Source organism: Octopus bimaculoides, chromosome 2 (genome assembly GCF_001194135.2).
Source record: "Octopus bimaculoides isolate UCB-OBI-ISO-001 chromosome 2, ASM119413v2, whole genome shotgun sequence".
NCBI classification, from domain to species: Eukaryota; Metazoa; Mollusca; class Cephalopoda; order Octopoda; family Octopodidae; genus Octopus; species Octopus bimaculoides.
The window spans coordinates 667,120-680,214 of NC_068982.1; the positions used below are offsets into that span (position 1 = coordinate 667,120).

The 13,095-nt window shown below is 38.4% G+C and overlaps 1 protein-coding gene across 1 annotated transcript in view; it reads left to right on the forward strand.

Annotated features, from left to right (window-relative positions):
* The window catches only part of LOC106870759 (cadherin-87A), a 119,297-nt gene that overhangs the window by 85,048 nt on the left and 21,154 nt on the right, over positions 1-13,095 (forward strand). The window contains exons 29-33 of the mRNA XM_014916956.2: positions 2,577-2,803; positions 4,697-4,873; positions 5,603-5,716; positions 9,604-9,736; positions 12,524-12,763. Coding sequence (XP_014772442.1) covers positions 2,577-2,803; positions 4,697-4,873; positions 5,603-5,716; positions 9,604-9,736; positions 12,524-12,763 — 891 coding nt within the window. The remainder of the gene's footprint in view (positions 1-2,576; positions 2,804-4,696; positions 4,874-5,602; positions 5,717-9,603; positions 9,737-12,523; positions 12,764-13,095) is intronic.

The window sequence follows — 13,095 nt, forward strand, 5'->3', positions numbered from 1 at the left end:
GACCACTCTGAGAGTGTAGTGGGTGTTTTACGTGCCACTGGCACGAGGGGCAGTCAGGCGGAACTGGCGACGGCCACGCTCGAAATGGTGTGTTTTACGTGCCACCTGCACAGGAGCCAGTCCATTAGCACCGGCGACGATCTCATTCGAATGTCTTTTCACGTGCCACTGGCACAAGTGCCAGGGAGCAACGTTGGTACCGATCAACGGCCATGCTCGAAATGGTGTATTTTACGTGTCATCTGCATAGGGGCCAGCCAATCGGCTCTGGCAACGATCTCACTCGAATGTCTTTTCACATGCCACTGGCACAAGTGCCAGGAAGGCGACGAACGATCTTGCACGAATGTCTTTTCACGTGCCATTAGCACAAGTGCTAGAAGGGCGACGTTGGTAACGATCATGCTAGTGCTATTTACGTGTCGCACTGGTACAGGTGCCATTTCGATTTCACTTGCCCCAACAGGTCTTTGCAAGCCGAGTCTAGTGTCCAACGAAGGAATGTTACGCGTAAGTTTGCTGGCTACATCCCTGGCAGAGGCCTTGGATTTTTGGTCTCACTTGGCTTGCCGGGTCTTCTCGCACACAGCCTATTTCAGCATAGCACGCACAGCATGTTTCCAAAGGTCACGGTCACTCTGTTCTGATAAAACATATAAATCTACAAAACACATTGAGGGATAATATACTCTCTGTTTCTTGCTCTCTCTCTCTTTCCCTCACCTTCTCCCTTTATCTTCTATCTCTTTCTTCCCCTCCTCTCACTCTCTCTATATGAATATACATGCATACACACACATTTATACATATATACAAAAATGTTGAACGATGAAAATGAATGCTCAACACTGCATTGGGGGATATAATTTCTTTATTTGTGAATTAAGGCTACCATCGGTTTCATTTTAAGGAAAGTAAGAAAATATCCTAGTATCTTAACAATTTTTCAAGTCGAGCACATCGAGATAGGTGTTTGCTTCCATTTTGGAAAACACAGCCTCATTTTGTTTGTGGGGGTTCTTGTAAATTCACGTGAATAAAACAATGAATCAAGGTACATTACTCTTGGGTGGCATCTTTTGGCTGTTTGTTTCCCTTGGATTTGTAATATGGGAAAATTGTTGTATGATCAATTTGTTTGCATTATTTTGTTTTTGTTCTGGGCACGGTGTTCTTGTACTTGTGTGCTGAGGTAGTTCGTCATTGGAGCATATTTCTTCTGTGTATGGAGTTTGTGTACTATGTATGTTTACATTTAGGTAAGAGGCTATCCTGTTGGGGTTGCCATTGCAGATAGTGGCCCTTTTTTGAAATATTTGAGTGTACACTATTGTTATGTATGCAAGGAGAGAAGTTTCATCCCTGATGTTTAGGATGTTATCTGTAGAAGTTCACATTTGGTACCCCGTCCTCTGTATTTTTGGCTTTAGCAATAATTTTCCATTCTATCTAAGGGTTGCTTATTCCACCTTCTTTCAATATTCATATTATATCTGACAGAGATGTTGCATGTTTTTTTAATTTTTATCTCTGAATGACGGCAAATGTTGTGTATACCTTTCCTTGAATGAGTTACTTATCATTCCGCTACATGGCTTTGCTATTCTGTTGGGGTCTGTGATCTTGGCCTTGTATATGAGTTCTTTCTCGAGATAGTTGTTGTTTAGAGGGCAGCAGTTTTGGGATCTACAGTTGCATTGTCTTTTGGGTGCGTTTATACTTATTGTGATTGAGTATTATTCCTTATATTGGGGAGGCAACTATAGCTAACTTTAACAATATTTCTGATGAAGATTTTATGGTATTTGTGTGAATGTCGAAAGTGATTGTCTAATAGTTTTAAGAATTTCCTGGCTGTTAATAGAATTAGTTTTAAGAATTTACTGGCTGTTAATTCATGCTATAAGGTGGGTTAAACCATAAGATTTTCCTCTGCCTACGTCTTCTTGGTCTATTTGTATGGTTCAATATAGTATATGCTGTCTTTGATAGACCTTTCTAATGCAATATATATATACTACTGGACCCTAGCGAAGGGAAATTTAGACAGTGTCACGTGACAACTTGCTGGGGCAGCCTGCTGGAGCCTAGCAGCAGGTATAAAAAGGGGAATTTGACAAGACAGTCAGTCGGACGCTGACACTCGTTGATGCTGCATCGAAGAGGCCAGGGAATAGAAGAAAGAAGACATGCACCCAACACCAGAGCTGAAGACACCTCCAAAAGGGGGGGGGGGTCGCCACGTCAAACCGGTAGAGGAGTAGGGGCCGAAACCGGACGTGGTTCCTCCTGATGATGTCTTGAGCTAACTGGGTCCTATAAAGGAGCTGTTGTGGTAGCAGACCTTGAAACATGGTTAAAATTCCTCCTATATATAGATTCAGATGAATATGGTACTTAAGTTGAGGCACCAGAATTTAGTATAGTATTATCCATACAATTTCAAAATAAGGTGATTAAAATCATATTAAATGGTGTTGCTTGAAACGATTGTACTGCATTACCTCTGGGTATCCTTGTTGCTTATTTTGATTTTATATATATATATATATATATACATATGGTTTTATTTTCAGGAAGAAAGGTTTTTAATATTGATGCAGTCACAGGAGAGATAAAAACAGCCTTCGATATGTTGAATATTTCTACAGTAAATTCTTTCTCACTGACTGTGATAGCAACTGATAACGGTCTTCGTCGTTTGAATGCAAAAGCAAATGTCATAGTCAAAATTGAATTTTTGATCACGAAAGAACCAAGAATTCTTCAACCAGGACCTGGACAAAACGCAAGAGTTTATGAGGTGCAATTATCTATCTGTCTGTCTGTCTGTCTGTCTGTCTGTCTGTCTGTCTGTCTATCTGTCTGTCTGTCTGTCTGTCTGTCTGTCTGTCTGCTGTCTGTGTGTCAGTGTATGTCTGCTGGTGTGTTTTATCTACCTTCATATCTGTCTATATGTATGCATATATATATATATGTACACATGTGTTTATACACACATACACACACACATATACATTCATATATGTATATGTATATATACATATATACATGTTGGTGTCTTGATGATTGTGTGGGTAAAGACAGGGAGATATCAACCTAGACAAAGGATGTTGAATCCTTTCTAGACTTTAGTTAAAATTTTTTCTCAAAGTTATGCCCCAGCATGGCTGCAGTCTAATGACTGAAACAAGTAAAAGGCATATATATATATATACCGTAAATACTCGAGTATAATCTGCATTTTTTCCCCCAAATTTAAAGGTCAAAATCCCTAATGCGTACTATATACGAGGTTAAAAATGAAAAATATTTGCTAAGTAATGCCCGAGTCTCTATTTGCTGTGGCAATGTTTATTCAGACGCTTTTTGTGATGTCGGGCGCGAAAATACCTTGAAAGCAATGAAATCATGAAAGAATCATCCATAACTTGCAGTAAGCAACATTTATTAAAATAAAGATGTTGTATATCGTCTGCACTGGATGGTTCTCAGGATGACGTTGTATGGAAAGATGAAATAAACGAAAGTGAATCTTTTGATGTTGACTATGAATCTGACGATGACGGAGATTTACACTACAATGATGCTGACATGTTTACGGAGGAACAAATGGAAGAGTTATTTGATTCTGAAAGTGACGTTGAATTTGAAGGATTTGAATAAATGTTTTTGCTTTTGCTTTTATAACTCATAGTGATAAATATGTAAAGGCAATTTACTTAATATTTATTTTTCCCTGACATTATTACTGTTATTTCTTTATTTTCTACAAACAAAGTGCACAAAAAGCTACACGTTTGCATTATGTTATATATACAATAATAATAAAGGACGTTACTGTAAACCAAGGACGTTATATAGACCTCCTTGACTCAAGTTAGAGAAGGGGTGTGTATTATACACAAGGTTTATGTTTTTCAGAGGTACAGCCCCCTAAAAATCCCCTGTGTATTATACTCAAGGGTGGACTATACTCGAGGATTTACGGTATATAATGACTGACATATTCTTTCAGATTCCTGAAGGTCTTAATATGTAAGCCATCGTTCTGAATCTTGTTGTTCTCCGTGTATACGACAATTTATTATCTGTTGGCAAATACCAGAATGCATCAGTAAATAATTCGTCAGCTAAATTTATAAACAAGAGCCATACACTCAAGTTAGATTTATTAGTTGAGGGTAGGTTTGGCCTAGGAGACTCAGTGATGACGAAACATCAGCTGTCTCAAAATCCCCTAACAAGCTAATGAATTGAGAGTGTCATGACCAAACATTCATCTTTAAGTACTTGTTCTCCAATGACAAAATACAACAGTGATAAGCATATTTACTTTCGAATCGGCCGCTCACTGTGCACCTGACAATAATAAATCGTTATGAGCTCAATGAACAGTGAGAGTCAAGAGTGGCTTACTTATACAGTCTTAACCTGTTCTGCTAGATTTGAAGCTGATGCAAATCCACAGAAACAAGAAATATATTGAAAGACAAATAATGGTGAAAGAACACAAAATGAATTGGCAAATCCAAATGATAGAAGCAAAGAATTCTAGCATTCAATCAAGAAGATATGTTTATCCACACATAAAAATATCTATTTTGACCAGAGCAATGTTTCTTCCATTTTGTATTACTTTATTGAAACACAAATATTTGACTAAAGAAATTCAACTCTTATAATTATATTTTAGAACCAGCCAAATGGAACTTATGTGTTTCAAGTGGTTGCCAGAGCTCGACAAGATTCCAATGTTTCATATTCTCTTGTTTCTGGTGAAGCGATTTCTACGTTATTTCAAATAGATCCTATTTCTGGAATCATAACTACAATAGCACCTCTAGATAGAGAGAAACAGAGCATTTACAATGTAAGTATATTTTCTTGAGTTATTTAATCATAATTTTTAGATTGTGATAGTTCTCCTTGTTAGTCAGAAGCAAGCCACAAAGATATACAGTAGAACATCTGCCTGAATCCAACACTAAAGTTTCAAACTAAAATCCTTACGGAATCGATTTTATTTTCATTTCTGTGTGGCTGATGAAAATCATTATCAAATTTGTGTTGTGGATATGTCTAAGAATGAGTAAAAAAAGAAACATTAGTGGTAGATGAAAATGGAGTTTTGTGGCTTCCTGTAGAAAATCTCATTGGTGTAACAATTGCTTTCGACAATTCTAGAATCAATAAGTTAAATTTGGGTCAATATAACTGGATTTAATGTAAATTGTACATTTTAAAGTAAACAATTTTTTACTGAGATTCCGTAAGAAATATGCAAAAAAAAAAAAAATGCATGAATTTAGATTAACTAATTTTAAAATCTCGAGTTATGTCGTGCTGAAGGGTCCAGAAACAGGACGAAATAGAACTATCCACAGTTATCAGAAAACTTTAAGGACTTTCATGAAAAAAATAAAGGAATTATAAGGAAATATATGTATGTACGTTTGACTTTTTGATAATGATTTCTCAACATAAGAAAAATAGACTTGGAAAGCTTTTCTTCCCTTAAGTAGCAATTCCTAGTAATTTCATCTCGTGTATATTTTTATTTATTATGTAACAACTTGTAACTATTGTTATACCTGATCAGATAGTTATTGAAGCTGCTGACACATTAAATATGAATTACACCAGCACAAGGCAGTTGCGTGTTCTTGTACTTGATGTCGATGACAACAGACCGACTTTTGCTTCATGTTCGTCGGTAAGTAAAAAGAAAACCAATGTGTGTGTATGCGTGATTTTTTTTTATTCTCTCTCTCTTTATTTCTTCGTGTTCCTTTCTGTTGAAGAGCATAGGCTCAAAACATAACAGACTTTCCCACCTTCCCGAGCATCAAACTAATACACTTGCTTGTTATTTATACGCCTGTCTTCGTCTTTTGTTTTTCTGTAAATTTCAAATGTATATATATATATATATATATCATCATCATTGTTTAACGTCTGCTTTCCATGCTGGCATGGGTTGAATGATTTGACTGAGGACTGGTGAACCAGATGGCTGCACCAGGCTCCAATCTGATCTGGCAGAGTTTCTACAGTTGGATGCCCTTCCTAACGCCAACCACTCTGAGAGTGTAGTGGGTGCTTTTACGTGCCAGCAGCACGAGCACCAGTCAGGCAGTACTGGCAACGGCCACACTCAAATGGTGTTTTTTACGTGCCACCCGCACGGGGACCAATCAGCGGCCCTGGCAACAATCAGTCTCAGATGGTGCTCTTAGTGCTCCACTAGCACGGATGCCAGTCATTTGGTGCTGTCATCGAATTTGATTTCGGTTTCACTTGCCTGAACAAGTCTTCGCAAGCAGAGTTTTAGTGTCCAATGAAGGATAGGTACACATAAGTGGGCTGGTTACACCACTGGCATAGGCCACGGGTTATGGTCTCACTTGGCTTGCTGGGTCTTCTCCAGCACAGCATATTTCCAAAGGAGGTCTCGGTCATTAGTCATTGCCTCGGTGAGGCCCAACGTTCGAAGGTCGTGCTTCACCACCTCATCCCAGGTCTTCCAGTTTCCCTCAACCGCTAGGGTGTGATACTTTTTCACACAGTTATCCTCATCCATTTGCACCACGTGACCATACCAGCGCAATCGTCTCTCTTGCACACCACAACTGATGCTTCTTAGGTCCAACTTTTCTCTCAAGGCACTTACACTCTGTCGAGTTTGCACACTGACATTACACATCCAGCAGAGCATACTGGCTTCATTCCTTGCGAGCTTACACATGTCCTCAGCAGCCACAGCCCATGTTTCACTGCCATGTAGCATGGATGTTCATACACATGCATCATACAGTTTGCCTTTTATTCTGAGCGAGAGGCCTTTTGTCACCATCAGAGGTAGGAGCTCTCTCAACTTTGCTCAGGCTATTCTTATTCTAGCAGCTACACTTTCAGAGCACCTACCCCTGCTACTGACTTGGTCACCTAGGTAACAGAAGCTATCAACTACTTCTACTTTTTCTCCCTGGAATGTAGCAGAAGTTGCTCTCTGCACATTTTCTGTGTTTATTGTTCCTGAGCATCTGCCACATACAAAAACTAACTTCCTAGTTAGCCTTCCTTTGATATTGCTGCACCTCTTATGTGTCCATAGCTTACACTGGGTACATCTTATGGAGTTTCTACCTACGCCTTTTCTATAGATCGAGCAGGGCCATCTACCTGAAAGGGTTTGTGTTTTGTCTACCTTCCTACTTATTAGAACTTTGGTTTTAGCTAGGTGTACTCTAAGGCCCTTCGATTCTAATCCTTTCTTCCACACCTGAAACTTCTCCTCTAGTTCTGATAGTGACTCAGCAATTAGCACAAGGTTGTCAGCATAGAAGAACTCTCAGGGGCATCCTGTCTTGAATTCCTGTGTTATTTACTGGAGGACTATGATAAATAGGAGGGGGCTGAGGACTGAACCTTGGTGGACCCCTACCTCTACTCAGAATTCTTCACTACTCATTGCCAACCTTCACCTTACTGACAGCATCCCTGGACGTGGCTCACGCAGCTCTCACTAACAATTCATCTATCCCTAGTTTTCTCATTGACCACCAGATAAGGGATCAGGGGACCCCGTCAAAGGCTTTCTCCATGTCAATGAAAGCCAAGTACATAGGTTCATCTTTAGCTAGCATCAATGGTGCTTTTCCCTGGCACAAACCCGAACTGCATCTCATCTAAACTGTCTCTCTCATTAATTAGTTGGGCTATGACCCTCTCTGTGACCTTCATTACCTGATCCAACAACTTGATACCTCTATAATTATTTGTATCTAAAGCGTCACTTTTACCTTTGTAGCAGTTGACTATGGTGATGCTACACCATTCATTGGGTATGACTCCTTCCTAGCTTCCCTTCTGGTGGTCTGATACAATTCCCTGCTACCACCGTTCTTCCAGTCCTTCCAAGCCTGTTTCTTTTGTCTAATAGCCATGTCAACCACATTGTTCCACCACCACGTTACTTTGTGTTGAGAGAGGACTTTGCACCATCCACAGATCTGGTCAGCGGCCCTCAGCAGGTTGTCCCGTAGAAACCTCCAATTGTCTTCCACATCATGTGATGCTATATCCCCTTCTATTTTGTGAAAGACTTCGAGTAATATGTCTCTAAATCTCTGTCCATTTGCAGGATCTTTAAGCTTCCATAACATTCTCCTCCATGCTGGTTGTCTTCTGGGCATCCATTTAGCTCTGATCCCGAAGTCGCTAACTACTAGTCTATGTTGAGGGGTACATTCTTCACCTGGGAAGGTTTTGGTATTTATAAGCAGCCCTCTTTCCCTTTTTCTGTCGAGGATGTAGTCAAATTGGCTAGTGTGTCTGTCAGAACGGTAGGTGACTGGCAGGTTTCCTGAAGTTGGTATTGCAAACCATAAGATCATTTGTATCACAAAACTCCAGCAGCCTGGTTCCCTCCTCATTACGGGAACCAAAGCCATAGCCTCCATGTATGCCATGGAAGCTTCCTTGCATGCTGTCCAATATGTCCATTGAAGTCACCAGCCACAAAGAGAAGGTCCCTGTCACTTGTCAACGAGGTAGTCTACAAGAGGGTGTTATAAAATCAGTCTTTCTGTCCATCCGGTAACCCCGGTTGAGGGGAATTGGCCGAGATAATGGTTGCTAACCTATGATGAAGCATTGCTACTGCGCCGGGATAGGTTTGTTTTTTAGGGAATTTTTGTTCATATTAAAGATTCTATAACACTTATGTATTCCCCCAAAAAGCTATATAGTCCACATGAGATCCAAAAATTCTCTGTATAAAAGACACTGCTATCTGGACCACAAACTAACCCCCACTTTCTCCACCTCCCTTTATCTTCTCTCATACCTTTCTACATAATCTTAGTAATCTCCCTCTGTCACTGAACTAGACACTTTACCTGCCTCAAATAATTGCCATTCCTTTTCTCACTATCTCAGCATCCAATAATTCTATAACTATTTATCCCTAAACTTTGATACCTAGGCACAAACCCTGCACAATGGACTCACCTTCAAATAATATCTCTCCATCTCTACTACCACCTCCCTTAGTACTCTCATTATTAACCCTTCACTCTTCTTAAACTACTTTCTCTCTTCTCACCGTTCCATGTCCTAATACTCCCCTTAACCCCACCGGCCTTCCTTCTTCCCCCTCTAACTCTCCACATTTAATCCTTCCATCTTTGAACTTTTCTGCATTAAGATCTGAAATGTAAGATCTTCTCTTCCCTGATGACGGAAGCTCGTCTCATCCTATGTTAATTACATCTATACGGCCACATATTGTGATGAGCTAAATCTACAAACATTATCATGGATTGCTTTCTTCCACCCCTTTTTCTCTGTTGTTTGTACTCTGTGCAAGTCGGATCTCTTAATACAGATTTCTCTAGATTTATACTTAAAAAATCTGAAAGTCTTCACCTTTTGCTTTCTCTCATGTTCTAAGTATACATATTCTGCATTTCTTACCATAATTATTATATTTAATATATTTGATGTATCGTATTTGTTTATGCGCATAATTACATATATATATATATATGTATATATATATTTATATTTATATATATATTTGAACATTCAATTTTGTAGAATCCTGAAACGAAGCAAATCAATGTATTTGAAAACTCTCCGGTTAAGACTTACGTGACTCAAATATCTGGCTGTGATAAAGATTTGTTTCCATACAATAAAATGGCTTATGTTTGGGCTGACCACAAAACTTGTAAGACGTATTTTCAAAAATCATCTTTCCACATTTGAATTAATGACGTGTTAATAGTATTCGTTTTATTGCTATGAGAACATACCAGAGAACCTATCTGTAGTGTTTGTAATCAAAACTTTATGTTAAATCAATTGGAAATTTTATATTTATAGAAAGCAAAATACTCACAGAAAGAGAAAAAAAGGAACAGTAGTGAATGTGCGAGATATGTTCTGGTGTAGGTGCATGACTCGGTGGTTAGGGGTTTCGGCTCATGATATTAACCCTTTCGTTACCAACCTGGCAGAAACCGCTTCTGGCCCTGTAGTACAAATGTCTTGTTTTTATAAGTTTTGAATTAAAATCTTCCACTAAATCTTAGTCACAATTTATGTTCCTAACACTAGCTGAATGATAACAAAGTTATTTTACTAAATTCTTTGTTATATTTAAAATTCATTGAAAGAAACACAGAACATCTCAACAGAAATCCAGTAACGAAAGGGTTAAGGTTGTGAGTTCAGTTCCTGGTGGCATGTTGTGTTCTTGAGCAAGACACTTTATTTCACGCTGTTCCAGTCCACTCAGATGGCAAAAATGAGTTGCACTTTTATTTCAAAAGGGGCCAACCATGTCACATTCAGTGTGTCATGTTGAATCTCCCTGAGAACTACGTTAAGGGTACGAGTGTTTGTGGAGTGTTCAGCCACTTGCACGTTAATTTCACGTCGTAACCGATGGAATGCAAGTTTTTTTTAAAAAAAATGTCTTCTATGGTACATTATTGCAATGAAAAGAAACACTATGAAGACAAAATTTTTCTTTAACTTGTTCAACTGACATCATTTTTGCATCACCGTGGCTCTGCTGCCTCCTGCATCTCCAGAACTTTCTTCACAATCCGCATCATGCCATTCACTATAACGAAGCTTCTCATTAACAGATCATTATCCGAAAAAACTATGACTACTATTATTACTACTACTACTACTACTACTACTACTACTACTACTACTACTACTACTTTCTATTATATATATAAGCCCTGAAATTTTTAAGGGGAATAGGCTAGTTGATTACTTCAACCGCAGTGTGCAACTGGTACTTATCGACCCTGAGAGGATGAGAGATGAAATTGACCCCTTGCAGAATTTGGACTCAGAATGTAAAGACAGTTGAGCATGTCCCTTAGTGGCTTCACCAGTTGAGCATGTCCCTTAGTGGCTGACGATATGTGCATCTCTGGTCATGAGCAGAAGTAGTGGGGAAGCATCATAGCCATGTGTTGAGATGAATACTTTGGGGTTTGAGTAATTCACCAGTGGAAACATGGGTGTTTTGTTCATCATACTTAAACAACCCTTATTCAGGGACCTTTTGAGTGAGATGAGCTACTTGACCTGAAGAAAATTCTAACTGGGCCCCACCTCCAAAGTCATACGCTGTTTATCTTGATACGAGATCACCATGTCACTCACATATGGTTATGATGCATGTGCCTGGTGTAACCTGATCAGACAAGTAGTCACGATGGGTATATTGGGTTTCATATATTTTAGCCCAGTGTCACTTTGACGGCATGCTCTGCTCTCTCACTCAATAATAATAATAATAATAATAATAATAATAATAATAATAATAATGATAATGATGATAATAATTTCTTGAATTTGCTATGAGAACAAAGGATAAGAAGGGTAATGAAAAAGTCTGTGAATTTACATGGAAAAGCCAAATTAAAGAAATATTTGTCTACCATATAGTCAAGTATTCATGATATACTAATAATGAAAAATTGTTGATGGGATTATCTGACAGGACTAATATTTATGATGTAGTTGATCTTTATATATTAGATATACTAAAACCCAAGTTCCCATCCCACGACATTCGTCTATACCAGTGGTTCCCAAACAGTGTAGTGCGCCTCATAGAAGCAGCGGAAGAGAAAAAGCAGGTGAGGCAGAATGATTGAAAGACAAACATTTAGAAACAGTTTCAAAAATTCATATACTAAAAATAAATATGATTTCCAAATTTAAAATATTATTATGGATTACCTGTAATTTCATGCAAGAGTCCCAATATAAATAATTATTGACCGATTCTATCATTGTGATATTTTTGCATTATATCAGGTGTTAAGAATATAGTAACAAGGATCCACATATTGGAGGAGAAAGTTATCAATGATAATGTTCTGATTTCGAATCCGAGGTTATCTCCTTTAACCCTGTCTCTGGACCTTTGGTGGGGCATGAGCAAATTTCATTCCGAAAATGCAGCCCAGAGAAAAATCCATCCTATGTTAACCTATAATGGATACTAAGTGTCCAGGTACCAAATGCAGTGCAAGAAGACTCTTGAGGGCACAGAGACACTGTCCAAGTTTCACAACTATAGTGCAGGACAAGGAGGACCAGAAACCATAAGACCTAAAACTTTGTCCTTCTGCTCAGATATCGGCAACCCCAAACACCCTTGTGCAATGAGTCCACATCTACACCAGTTCGTCCAAGACATTTTAGAACTTCACACTTGCAGCCATTCTAGATCTGAAATGTAAACATATGGACAAGTCCCGAATGAACCTACATCACAGGCAAGAAACTCAAGAGAAGGCAGCAATGTCCATGGCCTTTAGGCTTAAATGCATAAAAGAATACGCACACACACACACACACATATATGTACATACTTACCTACATACATACATATATATATATATATATATATATATATATGTTTTATGTATGTATCTATGTATGTGTATTTAAAACATTCAATGATGATTGTGTTTTCCAGGTACTAATACCAACATGAACGCTTTTCTTCTGGAGCCACTATCAGGAGTCATATTAACTAATGCTTCTTTAGATTATGAAAAAATTTCAAAGTATACCTTATGTGTGCGAGTAGTGCCAGAATCGGAAGCTAATTCATCCTCTCCTAGAATTGAGGCTGATCAAATACAAAAAATAACGGTAAATGTTCAAGATAAGAATGATAATGGTCCACAATTCGATGTAGAAGAAAGATTTGCAGGTGAGTAAAAACAACTATATTGTTCATAAAATGTTTGAGAGCTGAACAAAATGGTAGTCTTTGATTCCTGGTTGATTTCTCACTCGTTCGTATTGAGGCTGGCATTCTAGCAGTTGAGAGATGCTATATTTTAGACTCAGTCGAAAATATTCGGAGTAATGAATAATTAATTTTCAATATCTAATTTGTCTTAATTGATCGTTGTACAATGCCATAGCAATTGACTATAATAGTGCAGTTGTGCAATGTGCAGTTGTGCAATGTGCAGTTGTGCAATGTGCAGTTGTGCAATGTGCAGTTGTGCAATGTGCAGTTGTGCAATGTGCAGTTGT